General features: G+C 51.7%; 1 protein-coding gene across 1 annotated transcript; it reads right to left on the bottom strand.

Annotated features, from left to right (window-relative positions):
• Positions 1-1,058: 1,058 nt before the first annotated feature.
• On the bottom strand, positions 1,059-10,549 carry LOC138359791 (uncharacterized protein DKFZp434B061-like). The gene is made up of 2 exons (XM_069319493.1): positions 10,406-10,549; positions 1,059-2,330 (listed from the first exon to the last, which is right to left on the bottom strand). The coding sequence occupies exons 1-2, from the start codon at positions 10,547-10,549 to the stop codon at positions 1,059-1,061; spliced, it is 1,416 nt and encodes a 471-aa protein (XP_069175594.1).
• Positions 10,550-17,500: the final 6,951 nt, after the last annotated feature.

The raw sequence follows: 17,500 nt of genomic DNA, 5'->3' as shown, positions 1-17,500 counted from the left end.
AGGTTGAGCCAGTGAACTGTCTCGGGTCTGAGGTCATTCAATCGCCTCCTGGCGGCCTTCTTAACATCTTGAGACCCTCCTAGGCGGCACCATGCTCCGGTACCACGGCAGAAAAGACAAGTATAGCGTATACTGTGACAAGTATACCAGTATACCCAGACGGGAGTGACTAGTACAGAGGAGAGGGACTGATTGGAGGGACTCGCCGCTACATAGCGTCAGTTCCCGGACACTCACCCGAGACCGCACGACCTTGTTTGGTCAGCCATTTCTCCCCGTAACGACCCCTGGGTCTGATACCTGGTTGATACCTGGTTGATACCTGGTTGATACCTGGTTGATACCTGGTTGATGGGGTTCTGGGAGTTCTTCTACTCCCCAAGCCCGGCCCGAGGCTAGGCTTGACTTGTGAAGGCCAGGCTTGACTTGTCAGAGTTTGGTCCACCAGGCTGTTGCTTGGAGCGGCCCACAGGCCCACATATACCTGCTTGATGGGGTTCTGGGAGTTCTTCTACTCCCCAAGCCCGGCCCGAGGCCAGGCTTGACTTGTGAGACTTGTGCTCAAGTAGTGAACCTTCGGCGATTCCCCCTACTGTATTCAAGATTCTGAGGGGAATTGATAGGGTAGATAAAGACAGTCTATTTAACACAAGGGGAACACGCACTAGGGGACACAGGTGGAAACTGAGTGCCCAAATGAGCCACAGAGATATTAGAAAGAACTTTTTTAGTGTCAGAGTGGTGGACAAATGGAATGCATTAGGGGGTGATGTGGTGGAGGCTGACTCCATACACAGTTTCAAGTGTAGATATGATAGAGCCCGATAGGCTCAGCAATCTGTACACCTGTTGATTGACGGTTGAGAGGCGGGACCAAAGAGCCAGAGCTCAACCCCCGCAAACACAACTAGGTGAGTACAACTAGGTGAGTACACACACACATCTGGACGGGTATATATATGTATGTATGTATGTATGTGTGAATTTTTTCTCGCAAGCGGATGAATGGTATACTGAAGTATTTGTTTTTATATCTCGTAGCAGCGATTCCTGGATCCTTAGCAGGTTTGTGAGGCACGGTGTGGGCGTACTGCAGGTTTGTGAGGCACGGTGTGGGCGTACTGCAGGTTTGTGAGGCACGGTGTGGGCGTACTGCAGGTTTGTGAGGCACGGTGTGGGCGTACTGCAGGTTTGTGAGGCACGGTGTGGGCGTACTGCAGGTTTGTGAGGCACGGTGTGGGCGTACTGCAGGTTTGTGAGGCACGGTGTGGGCGTACTGCAGGTTTGTGAGGCACGGTGTGGGCGTACTGCAGGTTTGTGAGGCACGGTGTGGGCGCACTGCAGGTTTGTGAGGCACGGTGTGGGCGCACTGCAGGTTTGTGAGGCACGGTGTGGGCGTACTGCAGGTTTGTGAGGCACGGTGTGGGCGTACTGCAGGTTTGTGAGGCACGGTGTGGGCGCACTGCAGGTTTGTGAGGCACGGTGTGGGCGCACTGCAGGTTTGTGAGGCACGGTGTGGGCGCACTGCAGGTTTGTGAGGCACGGTGTGGGCGTACTGCAGGTTTGTGAGGCACGGTGTGGGCGTACTGCAGGTTTGTGAGGCACGGTGTGGGCGTACTGCAGGTTTGTGAGGCACGGTGTGGGCGTACTGCAGGTTTGTGAGGCACGGTGTGGGCGCACTGCAGGTTTGTGAGGCACGGTGTGGGCGTACTGCAGGTTTGTGAGGCACAGTATGGGCGTACTGCAGGTTTGTGAGGCACGGTGTGGGCGTACTGCAGGTTTGTGAGGCACGGTGTGGGCGTACTGCAGGTTTGTGAGGCACGGTGTGGGCGCACTGTAGGTTTGTGAGGCACGGTGTGGGCGTACTGCAGGTTTGTGAGGCACGGTGTGGGCGTACTGCAGGTTTGTGAGGCACGGTGTGGGCGTACTGCAGGTTTGTGAGGCACGGTGTGGGCGTACTGCAGGTTTGTGAGGCACGGTGTGGGCGTACTGCAGGTTTGTGAGGCACGGTGTGGGCGTACTGCAGGTTTGTGAGGCACGGTGTGGGCGCACTGCAGGTTTGTGAGGCACGGTGTGGGCGCACTGCAGGTTTGTGAGGCACGGTGTGGGCGTACTGCAGGTTTGTGAGGCACGGTGTGGGCGTACTGCAGGTTTGTGAGGCACGGTGTGGGCGTACTGCAGGTTTGTGAGGCACGGTGTGGGCGTACTGCAGGTTTGTGAGGCACGGTGTGGGCGTACTGCAGGTTTGTGAGGCACGGTGTGGGCGTACTGCAGGTTTGTGAGGCACGGTGTGGGCGTACTGCAGGTTTGTGAGGCACGGTGTGGGCGTACTGAAATTTGGGAAGTGTTGTGGTGTGTTTTAAGATTCAGCTACTGGGAACAAATTTCCAAAGTAGCACGGGCTATGGTGAGCCCGTTGTGGACTTACCTGCCACAGGAGCGGGGCTGTAACTGTTGTGTCTTTGGGAAATGGTAGCGAGGTGTGTGTGTTTTTGCGTGTGGGGGGGGGGGGGAGGGTGTGGCGCTGGGCAGGGGAGATTCACCTCTTGTGTGGGGGCAGTAGCTTACACATTCACGAGGTGGTGGGGGAGATTGGGCTCTTGGTGGGGGAGTGGGAGGGGGGTCTGACGCTCAGCATTAGAGGATATGTGTGTGTGTATTTACTATTTGTGTCTGCAGAATCGAGCTATTAGCTCTTGGGCCCCGCCTTTCGAACTAATCAATGTTTCCTCAAATATGTCTACTACATATATTTTCTTTTTAACACACACCCAGGAGACCAAAGAGCCAGAGCTCAATCCCCGCCAGCACAATTAGGTGAGTACACACACACACACATCCCCAGGAAGCAGCCCGGAGCAGCTGTCTAAAGCTATTTACTGCTAGGTGAACAGTTACATCAGGGTGAAAGAAATTTTTCCCATTTGTTTCTGCCTCTACCGGGGATCAACTCCGGGCCCTTAGGACTACGATCCCAGAGAGCTGTCTACTCAGCCGTGAGGGCCCCTCGTATGTATTCACCTAGTTGTGCTTGCGGGAGTTGAGCTCTGGCTCTTTGGTCCCGCCTCTCAACTGTCAATCAACAGGTGAACAGGTTCCAGAGCCTCTATGTGTGTGTGTGTGTGTGTGTGTGTGTGTGTGTGTGTGTGTACTCACCTAGTTGTACTCACCTAGTTGTGTTTGCGGGGGTTGAGCTCTGGCTCTTTGGTCCCGCCTCTCAACCGTCAATCAACAGGTGTACAGATTCCTGAGCCTATCGGGCTCTGTCATATCTACACTTGAAACTGTGTATGGAGTCAGCCTCCACCACATCACTTCCTAATGCATTCCATTTGTCAACCACTCTGACACTAAAAAAGTTCTTTCTAATATCTCTGTGGCTCATTTGGGCACTCAGTTTCCACCTGTGTCCCCTAGTACGTGTGCCCCTTGTGTTAAATAGACTGTCTTTATCTACCCTATCAATCCCCTTCAGAATCTTGAATGTGGTGATCATGTCCCCCCTAACTCTTCTGTCTTCCAGCGAAGTGAGGTTTAATTCCCGTAGTCTCTCCTCGTAGCTCATACCTCTCAGCTCGGGTACTAGTCTGGTGGCAAACCTTTGAACCTTTTCCAGCTTAGTCTTATCCTTGACTAGATATGGACTCCATGCTGGGGCTGCATACTCCAGGATTGGCCTGACATATGTGGTATACAAAGTTCTGAATGATTCTTTACACAAGTTTCTGAATGCCGTTCGTATGTTGGCCAGCCTGGCATATGCCGCTGATGTTATCCGCTTGATATGTGCTGCAGGAGACAGGTCTGGCGTGATATCAACCCCCAAGTCTTTTTCCTTCTCTGACTCCTGAAGAATTTCCTCTCCCAGATGATACCTTGTATCTGGCCTCCTGCTCCCTACACCTATCTTCATTACATTACATTTGGTTGGGTTAAACTCTAACAACCATTTGTTCGACCATTCCTTCAGCTTGTCTAGGTCTTCTTGAAGCCTCAAACAGTCCTCTTCTGTTTTAATCCTTCTCATAATTTTAGCATCGTCCGCAAACATTGAGAGAAATGAATCGATACCCTCCGGGAGATCATTTACATATATCAGAAACAAGATAGGACCGAGTACAGAGCCCTGTGGGACTCCACTGGTGACTTCACGCCAATCGGAGGTCTCACCCCTCACCGTAACTCTCTGCTTCCTATTGCTTAGATACTCCCTTATCCACTGGAGCACCTTACCAGCTACACCTGCCTGTCTCTCCAGCTTATGTACCAGCCTCTTATGCGGTACTGTGTCAAAGGCTTTCCGACAATCCAAGAAAATGCAGTCCGCCCAGCCCTCTCTTTCTTGCTTAATCTGTGTCACCTGATCGTAGAATTCTATCAAGCCTGTAAGGCAAGATTTACCCTCCCTGAATCCATGTTGGCGATTTGTCACGAAGTCCCTTCTCTCCAGATGTGTTACCAGGTTTTTTCTCACGATCTTCTCCATCACCTTGCATGGTATACAAGTCAAGGACACTGGCCTGTAGTTCAGTGCCTCTTGTCTGTCGCCCTTTTTGTATATTGGGACCACATTCGCCGTCTTCCATATTTCTGGTAGGTCTCCCGTCTCTAGTGACTTACTATACACTATGGAGAGTGGCAGGCAAAGTGCCTCTGCACACTCTTTCAGTACCCATGGTGAGATCCCATCTGGACCAACAGCCTTTCTAACATCCAGATCCAGCAGGTGTCTCTTGACCTCCTCTCTCGTAATTTCGAACTCCTCCAAGGCTGCCTGGTTTACCTCCCTTTCTCCTAGCACAGTGACCTCACCCTGTTCTATTGTGAAGACCTCCTGGAACCTCTTGTTGAGTTCCTCACACACCTCTCTGTCATTCTCTGTATACCTGTCCTCGCCTGTTCTAAGTTTCAATACCTGTTCTTTCACTGTTGTTTTCCTTCTGATGTGACTGTGGAGTAGCTTTGGTTCGGTCTTGGCTTTGTTTGCTATATCATTTTCAAAATTTTTCTCTGCTTCTCTTCTCACCCTGACGTACTCATTCCTGGTTCTCTGGTATCTCTCTCTGCTTTCTGGTGTTCTGTTATTCCGGAAGTTCCTCCACGCCTTTTTGTTCAGTTTCTTCGCTTCCATACATGCCCTATTATACCATGGATTCTTCTGTTGCTTCTCGGATTTTTCCCTTTGGGCCGGGATGAACCTGTTTACTGCCTCCTGACACTTTTGGGTAACATAGTCCATCATACCCTGTACAGACTTGTCTCTGAGGTCTGTGTCCCAAGGTATTTCACTTAGGAAACTTCTCATCTGTTCATAATTCCCCTTTCGGTATGCCAGCCTTTTGATTCCTAGTTCTTTTTGGGGGGAGATAAGTCCTAGCTCTACCAGGTACTCAAAGTTCAATACACTGTGGTCACTCATTCCCAAGGGCGCTTCCATCTTAACTTCCCTTATATCCCATTCATTTAGGGTAAATATCAAATCAAGCATTGCTGGTTCATCTTCTCCTCTCATTCTTGTTGGTTCTTTGGTGTGCTGGCTTAGAAAGTTTCTTGTTGCCACGTCCAGCAGCTTAGCTCTCCATGTTTCTGGTCCTCCATGCGGGTCTCTGTTCTTCCAATCTATCTTCCCATGGTTGAAGTCTCCCATAATTAGTAGTCCAGATCCATTCCTGCTAGCAACAGAAGCTGCTCTTTCTATTATGTTAATGGTGGCCATGTTGTTTCTATCATATTCCTGTCTAGGTCTTCTGTCATTTGGTGGTGGATTATATATGACTGCGATTATAATTTTTTTCCCTCCATTTGTTACAGTACCTGCTATGTAGTCACTGAAACCTTCACAGCCCTGAATATCCATCTCCTCAAAATCCCAGCCTTGTCTTACCAGCAGAGCTACACCACCCCCACCTCTTCCTTCCCTCTCTTTCCTCATAACATAATAGTCCTGTGGGAACACTGCATTTGTTATCGTTTTCGTGATCTTTGTTTCTGTGAGGGCTATTATGTCTGGGTTTTCCTCTAGTACCAGTTCTCCAAGCTCATTTGCTTTATTTGTAATTCCATCTATGTTTGTGTACATCGCTTTGAGGCTCACTTTCTTCTGTCCCTTCTCAAATCGCCTCCTTGGTGAGTGTTCTGCTGGTGGGGGAGGCTGTTCCATGGGTGTGAGGACCTGTGAGGTGGATAACAGGGTCTCAGTGGATACTGGGATGAGGTGCGGGGGATCCAGTGAAGGGGGAGGGACAGGGAGGGTATGGGGTGAAAGGGGAGGGAGGACGGGAAGGAAAGGGGGGGAGGGAGGACTCGGGAGGAGGGGAGGGGTAGAAGGGTGGGGATTGGGTGTGGGGGGAGGGAGATTTTGCTGAACATTTGAGTGGGGGCAGGGAGGGTTTGGGGTAGGGGGGTTTTCTATGCAGAGGAGGGAGGCGGGGTTGTCCTCCCTTCTGGCGTTACTGGGTAGCTGGTTGTGGGTTCCCCCCTCGCCTCTGGGGGTGTTGGGTTGGGAGCTGTGACTTCCTGGTTTTCCCCTCTCGCCCTGCGCCTCTTCCTTGCTTCTGCCGCCACGGCTCTCTCCTCCCTTGTCATGTCTCTTTGGAGGAATACATTTTTTAATTTTCCCACGTTTTTCAGGGAGCTCTTCCTTGATAGGATCTTCTCCTTTGTGTTCTCGTTTGCAAACACTATCTTTATCATTCGGTCTCGGTCTTTGTTGTACCGGCCTAGCCTGAAAACCTTCTCAATGCTATGCTCAGCCCCTTCCATGTCTAGTGCCTTTAGTACTTCATTCACTGCTGCTTTGTCCTTGTCACTCCACTCTGTCCTATTAGATCCTTCCTGTTCCTTAATACCCACAGCAACCACTGATCTGTTCCTTTCCAGCAGTTGGCTAGTGGAGCGTGCCGCCTCCTGCGAGGTGGCTGCTTTCATGGCCACCTCCATCACTGCAGTCATTACTTCAGAGTTATTTTTTTTTAGTATTTCCGCAAATGTTGCTTTTATTGTGGCATTCTCATCCAGAAAACTATTACCACCTTCTCCCTGGGTGGTTTTCTGATTCTCAGCCTCGATACCATTTTCTTTGAGGGCTCTAATCTCCTCCTTTGCTGCTGTCAGCTCTCTTTTCAGGTTGCTTATTTCGTTCTTCATTTCCTGCATCATTTCTTGCATCTCACTCTTGATGTCCTCCAGAAACTGGGCGAACATTTCCTTCATCTCGTCACCTTGGCTCTTTCCTGTTCCCCTGGGACCTCTGGCTGCCATGCTTGACCCTGTTGGGATGGGGGAGGGAGAGAGAGAGAGAGAGAGGAAGAGAGAGAGAAAGAGAGAGAGAGAAAGGGAGTGATAAAGGGAGAGATAAATGGGTGGGTGGGGGGGGATCCGACCCTTCCACTGAAGTGAGAAGAAAGTAGAAGGGGAGGGGGGGGGAGATGGAGAGAGAGGCGGGAGGAGAGAGAGGAGAGGGAGAGAGTGGGTGAGGGAGAGAGTGGGTGAGGGAGAGAGCGGGTGAGGGAGAGAGCGGGTGAGGGAGAGAGGGGGGGGAGGTGTGTGTGTGTGTGTGTGTGTGTGTGGGCAGAGAGGGAGGGGGAAGGAAAGAGAGGGAGGGAGAGGGGAGGGAGGGGGAAGGAAAGAGAGGGAGGGGGAAGGAAAGAGAGGGAGGGAGAGGGGGAGGGAGGGAGAGAGAGAGAGAGAGAGAGAGAGAGAGAGAGAGAGAGAGAGAGAGAGAGAGAGAGAGAGAGAGAGAGAGAGAGAGAGAGAGAGAGAGAGCAGGAGAGAGAGAGCAGGAGAGAGAGAGCAGGAGAGAGAGAGCAGGAGAGAGATAGTGGGAGAGGGAGAGAGGGAGTGGGAGAGAGGGAGAGTGGGGAGGGGAGGGTGTGTGTGTATGGGCGATGCGGGGGACTGGGGGTGGGGGGGGGGCGGAGATGGCGACTAAGTCAGGTCAGGTCCGATGGGGGGGGGGGATAGTAAGGTCCTATCCCAAGTGTTAATGCCTTTTCCCCTGACTGGACAATTGTGTGTGTGTGTGTGTGTGCCCGTGTGTGTGTGTGTCTGTTTTAGCGTGTGCACACTTGTGTGCGTGTATGTGTCAAGATATCCCTTATGCGTTACCTCTGCCTAAATGAGCCACTCTGAGATTTTTAAATATATATGATATCCTGGACGAGACTTTGATAATCTTTTACCTCAATCTGTACACCTGATTAATTGACCAGAGAGGGGTACATACCAGTCTGCCTCCCGCTCACACAACCAGATGAGCGATGTATGATGCCGATGGTTATCCGTCGTTGTCTCCCACTAGGTGATTCACTAAGTGCTGGTAGATTGATGAGGTCGTTCTTCTCTTTCAACACAAAGCTCTGGAGTCAGTCACTGTATCGTTATGTGACAGTTCACTAATTCACTGTACCACTGATCACAGTCACCACTCAACAGCACAATCAGGTAGCTCCACGGCGGGTCGTCCCACCCGGTCAGGTCACACACTTACATGCACCGGTGGTGCCCTAGCTCCACTTTTGGTTTCTTCGCCAAATCTTCGCACTATCACTAGCGATATGACTATGCTATGTTGCACCCTGCTAGCTACACACTGCGAGAGGCCAAATACTATGATCTAGCCTCTATACTCCTTCAATGTCCCGAGAAATTGACGAATTTCCGCGGACCTCACTAATCGTGTGTGTCCCCTACCGTCTCCGCGCTGTGTGTGTGTGTGTGTGTGTGTGTGTGTGTGTGTGTGTGTGTGTGTGGAGGAGACAGGGGCAGAAGAGGCGGCATTAACCGCCTTACCAGCTACACTTCCGGCCTGGCTGCACCTCTCCTCTCCTCCTCCTGGCCTTGAGAACACTCATCTTCTACCCTCCCCCCCCTCCCTCTCCACCCCCCCTCCCTCCCCCTCTACCCCCATCTCAGGGTCCCCCTGACCCCCCTCTATCTCACCTTCTCAGGTGTGTGGCCTCCCCCCCACTAATCCTGCTTCACTCCTGTGCTATCTGTGTCCCTCACCAACCCCCACCCACCCCATGGTGTCACCCCCCCCCACCCCATGGTGTCACCCCCCCACCCATGGTGTCACCCCCCCACCCCATGGTGTCACCCCCCCCCACCCCATGGTGTCACCCCCCCACCCCATGGTGTCACCCCCCCCCCACCCCATGGTGTCACCCCCCCACCCATGGTGTCACCCCCCCACCCCATGGTGTCACCTCACCCCCCTCCCCGTGGTGTAGGGAGGCAGTTCTACTTAATGGCTGCTTCAGATGTAATAAGTCTTGCCAAGATATGGCGGAAATGTCGTGAATTTCTGCAAATATTGACTACTCCTTCCTGCTCTTACCCCCTCTTCCTCCTCTTTCTGCATCTCCTCTTCGTCTTCCTCTCCCACCTTCCCCCTCCTCCTCTCCCTCCTCTCCCAGCATCCCATCCCATTCTGAGATCACTCGAGACCCCTGAGATGATGATGCTAACTGGCAGAGACTTGGGATGAGAGCGACAGATGCTGGCAGATATATATATATATATATATATATATATATATATATATATATATATATATATATATATATATATACGGGGATGGGACCCCGGACCCTAGGATTACGAGTCCGGAGCACTGTCTACTCAGCTATCAGGCCCATAGCATGGTGTATGAGGGAAGGGGGAAGACTGAGGGAAAGGGGTAAGACTAAGGGAGAGGAAGGGAGGGGTGATGCTGATGATGATGAGTATTGATAATTCATCCCTTGACCCCACGCTGCCCTAAAGGGAGAGGTCTCAGCCCCCCTCCTGCTGCTACTGCTGCTGCTGCTGGTGCCTCTGCTGGTGCTGCTGTTGCTGGTGGTGGTGGTGCTGCTACTGCTGCCTCTGCTGCTGCCTCTGCTGGTGCCTCTACTGCTGCTGCTGCCTCTGCTGCTGCCTCTGCTGCTGTCTCTGCTGCTGCCTCTGCTGCTGTCTCTGCTGCTGCCTCTACTGCTGCTGGTGCTGAAGATGATATATGAGAATGAGAGGATAATTCATTGAGAATAATGCGAAGGTGAGCCCCATAGCTCACCATCGATATGGTGAATAATGAGATGGTGAGATGAGTGTGTGTGGTGCGTGTGTGTAGTGTGTGTGTGTGAGTGTGTGGTGGGTGTGAGTGTGTGGTGGGTGTGAGTGAGTAGTGTGTAGTGGGTGTGTGGTGGGTGAGAGTGATTAGAGTGTGTGTGTGAGTGTGTGCGTGTGGTGAGTGTGTAGTGGGTGTGTGGTGGGTGTGAGTGAGTAGAGTGTGTGTGTGAGTGTGTGCGTGTGGTGAGTGTGTGTGTGAGTGTGTGGACAAAGCATGGGGGGGGGTAACATGGGAGTGAAGGTCGTGGTAGACCAAGTGGGTGTAGATGAATCTGCAGGCCGTTTACCTTCAGTTTACCTTGAGGTGTTTCCGAGGGTCAATGTCCCCCGAGGCCCGGTTCCTGGCCAGGCCTCCTGGCTGACGCTCATTTTTACCAACCAAGCTGTTGTTGTTGTACGCCGCCTGCAAGCCAAAACAAACTGGTTGATCAAGCACACCCATCAAAGTCTTCCTTCTGGTAATTAGTTATTTCTACGTAGGTCTACCTAGCATTTGCCTTCTTAAAAGGGCGGGTTTTGTATGTTATAAAATTACTGTGGGTGTAGATGGGTGTGGGATTAGGATGGGATAATGCTAGTGGGTGTGGGCGGGTGTGGGTGTAGATGGGTGTGGGATTAGGATGGGATAATGCTAGTGGGTGTGGGCCAGTGTGGGTGTGGGTGGGTGTGGGCGGGTGTGGGAGGGTGTGGGTGTAGATGGGTGTGGGATTAGGATGGGATACTGCTAGTGGGTGTGGGCCAGTGTGGGTGGGTGTGGGTGGGTGTGGGCGGGTGTGGGTGTAGATGGGTGTGGGATTAGGATGGGATAATGCTAGTGGGTGTGGGCCAGTGTGGGTGTGGGTGGGTGTGGGCGGGTGTGGGAGGGTGTGGGTGTAGATGGGTGTGGGATTAGGATGGGATAATGCTAGTGGGAGTGGGCCAGTGTGGGTGTGGGTGGGTGTGGGCGGGTGTGGGAGGGTGTGGGTGTAGATGGGTGTGGGATTAGGGTGGGATAATGCTAGTGGGAGTGGGCCAGTGTGGGTGTGGGTGAGTGTCCTGAAGACAGAAGGTTGAGACGATCAGCTCTGAAGGTCACTCATTCCTGTCCCTTCTGGTGGGCTTTTGGGGGGGGGATGGGGGAAATTAGGGGGAGGGATATGGGGTGATTGGGGGGGGGTGTTTAGAGGTTTTGTTAGGGGTGTACCAGGGGTGTGAGGACTCCACTTACGGGCTATTCATGCCCGTGCCACCTCTTGAGTGGCTTAATCTTTATCAATCAATCAATCAGTGTGAGGACAGTGTTGGGGGGGACCAGGGGCATCAGGGTGAAAGAAACGCTACCAAATTTGTTTCCGCCTCTGTCGGGGATCGATCCCCGGACCCCTAGTACTATTAGGTGAGGCACAACTAGGTGAGCACACACACACACACACACACACACCATGCGCTTACCTTGTGTTGATTCCGGGGATCAATATCCCCCACGGCCCGATCTCTGACCAGGCCTCCTGGTTGGTGGTCTGATCAACCAGGCTGTGAGACGCGGCTGCTCACAGCCTGGTTGATCAGGTATCCTTTTTGGAGGTGATACCTCCAAAGGAGACATCAAAACACCCCCCAAAGGATACCTGATCAACCAAGCTGTGATTCATACGTCAGGCTGCGAGCAGCCGCGTCAAACAGCCTGGTTGTCCAGTTCAGTAACCAGGAGACCTGGTCGGGGACCGGGCCTGGAAAACGCTATGCCCCGGAATCATCGCAAGGCAAGGTTGGTGTTAATCAAGTTTTCTCTTGAACACTTTGAGAGGCATGGGAGATGGGAGCCGGTCGGCCGAGCGGACAGCACGCTGGACTCGTGATCCTGTGGTCCTGGGTTCGATCCCAGGCGCCGGTGAGAAACAATGGGCAGAGTTTCTTCCATCCTATGCCCCTGTTACCTAGCAGTAAAATAGGTACCTGGGTGTTAGTCAGCTGTCACGGGCTGCTTCCTGGGGGTGGAGGCCTGGTCGAGGACCGGGCCGCGGGGACACTAAAGCCCCGAAATCATCTCAAGATAACCTCAAGATAAGATCCTCATTGATGAAGATTACACCAGCCAAAAGGTGGCACGGGCATGAATAGCCCGTAAGGTTCCCCTTCTTCATCTTCAAGAACACGAGAGGTAATAAAGTGAATTCAAAACCTCCAGGTACTTGATACCCGTATGGGTCTGGAGGGACGTCCTCGCCTCATGCTGGTCCGTGTTCGATCCCCGAGGGTCCATCAAGTGCTTGGGCACTGTTCCTCCCCGTCCGTCCTATCCCTTCCAAGTGCTACGTAGTCGTAATTGCTTAGTGATTTCTCTTGATAATTATCTACCGTGCCATCTCTTAGGTTGTTTGACCGTTTGAACGCTCGTTGTTAGAACGCCGTTCAGCGTTAGCCGTTCAGCGTTAGCCGTTCAGCGTTAGCCGTTCACCGTTAGCCGTTCACTTGCCGTTGGAAATGCAGCTTTAATTACGCCTCAAGGTCAATCACCAATGGTGGATGTTTATCTACCTAGGTGTGTGGATATTTGACTAGATCCTCCTGGTCTTCGGCCGGATTGTTGTAGATTGTCCGTATTGATTGATTGATTGTCCGTAGATCCGGATTGTTGTACATTGTCCGTATTGATTGATTGATTGTCCGTAGATCCGGATTGTCGTAGATTGTCCGTATTGATTGATTGATTGTCCGTAGATCCGGATTGTCGTAGATTGTCCGTATTGATTGATTGATTGTCCGTAGATCCGGATTGTCGTAGATTGTCCGTATTGATTGATTGATTGTCCGTAGATCCGGATTGTCGTAGATTGTCCGTATTGATTGATTGATTGTCCGTAGATCCGGATTGTCGTAGATTGTCCGTATTGATTGATTGATTGTCCGTAGATCCGGATTGTCGTAGATTGTCCGTAGATCCGGATTGTCGTAGATTGTCCGTATTGATTGATTGATTGTCCGTAGATCCGGATTGTCGTAGATTGTCCGTATTGATTGATTGATTGTCCGTAGATCCGGATTGTCGGATTTGGCCGGATTTACGTAGAAGGCTTGAACGTAGATTGTTGAGATTGTTTTTGCTAAGATTATCCATGCAATGTCAGAATGAATAACGAATTTGATTGTTAATTCATAGATTGTTCTCGCGTTTAATTGTTTCTGCATTATTTTGACACTGATTGTCCAGACTTTGACCCTTATGGCGTTGATTGTTCCCACAATCTTCAGGTTATCTTGAGATGAATTTGGGGCTTTCAGTGTCCCCGCGGCTCCGGCCCTCGACCAGGCCTCCACCCCCAGGAAGCAGCCCGTGACAGCTGACTAACACCCAGGTACCTATTTTACTGCTAGGTAACAGGGGGCATAGAGTGAAAGAAACTCTGCCCATTGTTTCTCGCCGGCGCCTGGGATCGAACCCAAGACCACAGGATCACAAGTACAGCGTGCTGTCCGCTCGGCCGACCGGCTCCAAAGTCATATATATATGTCATATATATATAAACAAAGACAAAGTCATATATATATATAAGAATGTCTCAAAAGCCTAAGTGGCGCTCAACGCCTTGCGCTCAACGCCTTGCGCTCAACGCCTTGCGCTCAACGCCTTGCGCTCAACGCCTTGCGCTCAACGCCTTGCGCTCAACGCTCACATGAATCACCTCAAAAGTGATGGTGAGAAAGTTTGAAGAAACACGATTGGAAAAGTTTTAGAAAGTTTGAGAGTTCGGCGGAGTAGTTTTTTTTTGTAGAAAGTTTGACTCATTCGAGCAGAATATTGAGGACATGGTGGGTGGAGTTGATGATATCCAGTTGACGGGTGATGATAGCATCAGGGTGATAGCAGCAGGGGTAAACTATAGCACGATTCTGAACAAGTTTGAACTAATCAGAGATATATTTTGATGGGAAAAGACATGTTTGTAGCGCTTGAAAGAAATATTTTTAATGAACACCTCCGAATGATACCTGATCAACCGGGCTGTGAATGGCAGTAGCGTCCCGTCTAACAGCCTGGTTGATCTGACCGTCAGTCAGGTGTGGTGAGAGACCGAGCCGTCGGGAATATTGATTCTCGGAGTCACGAGATAATATGACCGTAAAAGAGGAACATATTAGACGGTGGTGGACAGGATTAGTAGTGAAGGAAGGTCTACTGTCATCCGTCTGTCACCCGGGTAGGGGGAGGGGGAGCTGTCATCCGTCTTGTCACCTGGGTAGGGAGAGGGGGAGCTGTCATCCGTCTTGTCACCTGGGTAGGGGGGGGAGCTGTCATCCGGGTAGGGGGAGGGGGAGCTGTCATCCGCTGTCATCCGTCTGTCACACGGGTAGGGGGAGGGGGAGCTGTCATCCGTCTGTCACCCGTGTAGAGAGAGAGAAGTAGCTGTCATCCGTCTTGTCACACGGGTAAGGGAAGGGGGAGCTGTCATCCGTCTTGTCACCCGTGTAGGGAGAGAGAAGTAGCTGTCACCCATCTTGTCACCCGTGTAGGGAGAGAGAGAAGTAGCTGTCACCCATCTTGTCACCCGTGTAGAGAGAGAGAAGTAGCTGTCACCCATCTTGTCACCCGTGTAGGGAGAGAGAAGTAGCTGTCACCCATCTTGTCACCCGTGTAGAGAGAGAGAAGTAGCTGTCACCCATCTTGTCACCCGTGTAGGGAGAGAGAAGTAGCTGTCACCCATCTTGTCACCCGTGTAGGGAGAGAGAGAAGTAGCTGTCACCCATCTTGTCACCCGTGTAGAGAGAGAGAAGTAGCTGTCACCCATCTTGTCACCCGTGTAGGGAGAGAGAAGTAGCTGTCACCCATCTTGTCACCCGTGTAGAGAGAGAGAAGTAGCTGTCACCCATGTACCGACATTTCCGCCCCGTCACCAGGATGCCTTGTGTGTCACATCCTGTTTTAGGTGACGATTGGCACCTCATTGTGGCACGCTGAAGCGGCACCCTTCACTGGCACTTCCCTACCCCCGCATTACTCATCCGTCAGTGCCATACCAACGCTGCCTTCATCCGTGTACACCTTACCACCCAGACGGGTGAGACATCTCCCGTCACGCAGGGTAGCAGTCGCACCGCCACAGATCTCCAGTATCAGCTCTTGATACTGGTAATGGCTCAAAAGGGCCACCACTTACGGGCTATTCATGCCCGTGCCACCCTTTTGGGTGGCTTAATCTTCATCCATCAATTGGATGGCCCGCTCCTCCTGCTAAAAAGGTAGAGTTTGTTGACTAAACACAGTTTTATTGGCAAACTTTCTTTGCTGTTTGAACATAGTTTGTTAAACGATCTGTTGCTGTTGATGTTGTAAGAGGGATTGTCTGTTGTTTGTGTTCACTGTTTAGTTGTTAGTGTTTTAACACCATTGAGAACTGCTAATAATAATATCGTGGTTGTAACTTTAATTTTTTTTATATATGGTGTATTTTTTTATTAACCAGATTGATCGGTAATATTTTGAGTGTGTGTGTGCTCACCTAGTTGTGTTTGCGGGGGTTGAGCTCTGGCTCTTTGGTTCCGCCTCTCAGCCGTCAATCAACAGGTGTACAGATTCCCGAGAGCCAGGTGTACAGATTCCTGTGTGTGTGTGTGTGTGTGTGTGTGTGTGTGTGTGTGTGTGTTTGTGCTTAAAGTATACACATTGCTACTGCTGGAAGCATGGTTGATGTAGTTGACGTCACGGAGATACATCAGAACAAAATGACATCATTGTCATGCGCAAGATGCAAACTCTCCAGGCTGTTGTTAAAGATTCGCCACCTGGAACATAAAGTTCAAAAGTAGCACGGGCTATGGCGAGCCCGTATAGTTGGCAGAGGCGTTAGGGGGACGATGCGTGAGTCAGCCCACAGTCAGGGTCATGCCAATATCGCCTGATTCATTTAACATGTCGTATTTGTAAACACATTGACCTTGACAACTGTGTTTTGTAAACAAGAGGCAACGTGTCACTCATCAACTACTTGAGTGACGAGAGTGAAAATAGACGAAATTTTTTCAATTTTTTCAATTTTGCCCCGAGGGGCGAGTTTATTGGGCAGCGCCACTCATCCTGTGAGTGGACACACCGCCATAGTGACAGTATTGGGCAGCGCCACTCATCCTGTGAGTGGACACACCGCCATAGTGACAGTATTGGGCAGCGCCACTCATCCTGTGAGTGGACACACCGCCATAGTGACAGTATTGGGCAGCGCCACTCATCCTGTGAGTGGACACACCGCCATAGTGACAGTATTGGACAGCGCCACTCATCCTGTGAGTGGACACACCGCCATAGTGACAGTATTGGGCAGCGCCACTCATCCTGTGAGTGGACACACCGCCATAGTGACAGTATTGGGCAGCGCCACTCATCCTGTGAGTGAACACACCGCCATAGTGACAGTATTGGGCAGCGCCACTCATCCTGTGAGTGGACACACCGCCATAGTGACAGTATTGGGCAGCGCCACTCATCTTGTGAGAGGACACACCGCCATAGTGACAGTATTGGGCAGCGCCACTCATCCTGTGAGTGGACACACCGCCATAGTGACAGTATTGGGCAGCGCCACTCATCCTGTGAGTGAACACACCGCCATAGTGACAGTATTGGGCAGCGCCACTCATCCTGTGAGTGGACACACCGCCATAGTGACAATATTGGGCAGCGCCACTCATCCTCATCAACACCAACCCGTCCTCATCAACACCAGCCCGTCCTCATCAACACCAGCCCGTCCTCATCAACACAGACCGTCCTCATCAACACCAGCCCGTCCTCATCAACACCAGACCGTCCTCATCAACACCAGCCCGTCCTCATCAACACCAGCCCGTCCTCATCAACACCAACCCGTCCTCATCAACACCAGCCCGTCCTCATCAACACCAGACCGTCCTCATCAACACCAGCCCGTCCTCATCAACACCAGACCGTCCTCATCAACACCAGCCCGTCCTCATCAACACCAGCCCGTCCTCATCAACACCAGCCCGTCCTCATCAACACCAGCCCGTCCTCATCAACACCAGCCCATCCTCATCAACACCAGGCCGTCCTCATCAACACCAGCCCGTCCTCATCAACACCAGCCCGTCCTCATCAACACCAACCCGTCCTCATCAACACCAGCCCGTCCTCATCAACACCAGGCCGTCCTCATCAACACCAGCCCGTCCTCATCAACACCAACCCGTCCTCATCAACACCAGCCCGTCCTCATCAACACCAGGCCGTCCTCATCAACACCAGCCCGTCCTCATCAACACCAGGCCGTCCTCATCAACACCAGACCGTCCTCATCAACACCAGACCGTCCTCATCAACACCAGACCGTCCTCATCAACACCAGCCCGTCCTCATCAACACCAGACCGTCCTCATCAACACCAGCCCGTCCTCATCAACA

The sequence above is a fragment of the Procambarus clarkii genome, chromosome 93 (assembly GCF_040958095.1).
Source record: "Procambarus clarkii isolate CNS0578487 chromosome 93, FALCON_Pclarkii_2.0, whole genome shotgun sequence".
NCBI classification, from domain to species: Eukaryota; Metazoa; Arthropoda; class Malacostraca; order Decapoda; family Cambaridae; genus Procambarus; species Procambarus clarkii.
This window is presented reverse-complemented; position numbering and strand designations above follow the sequence as displayed.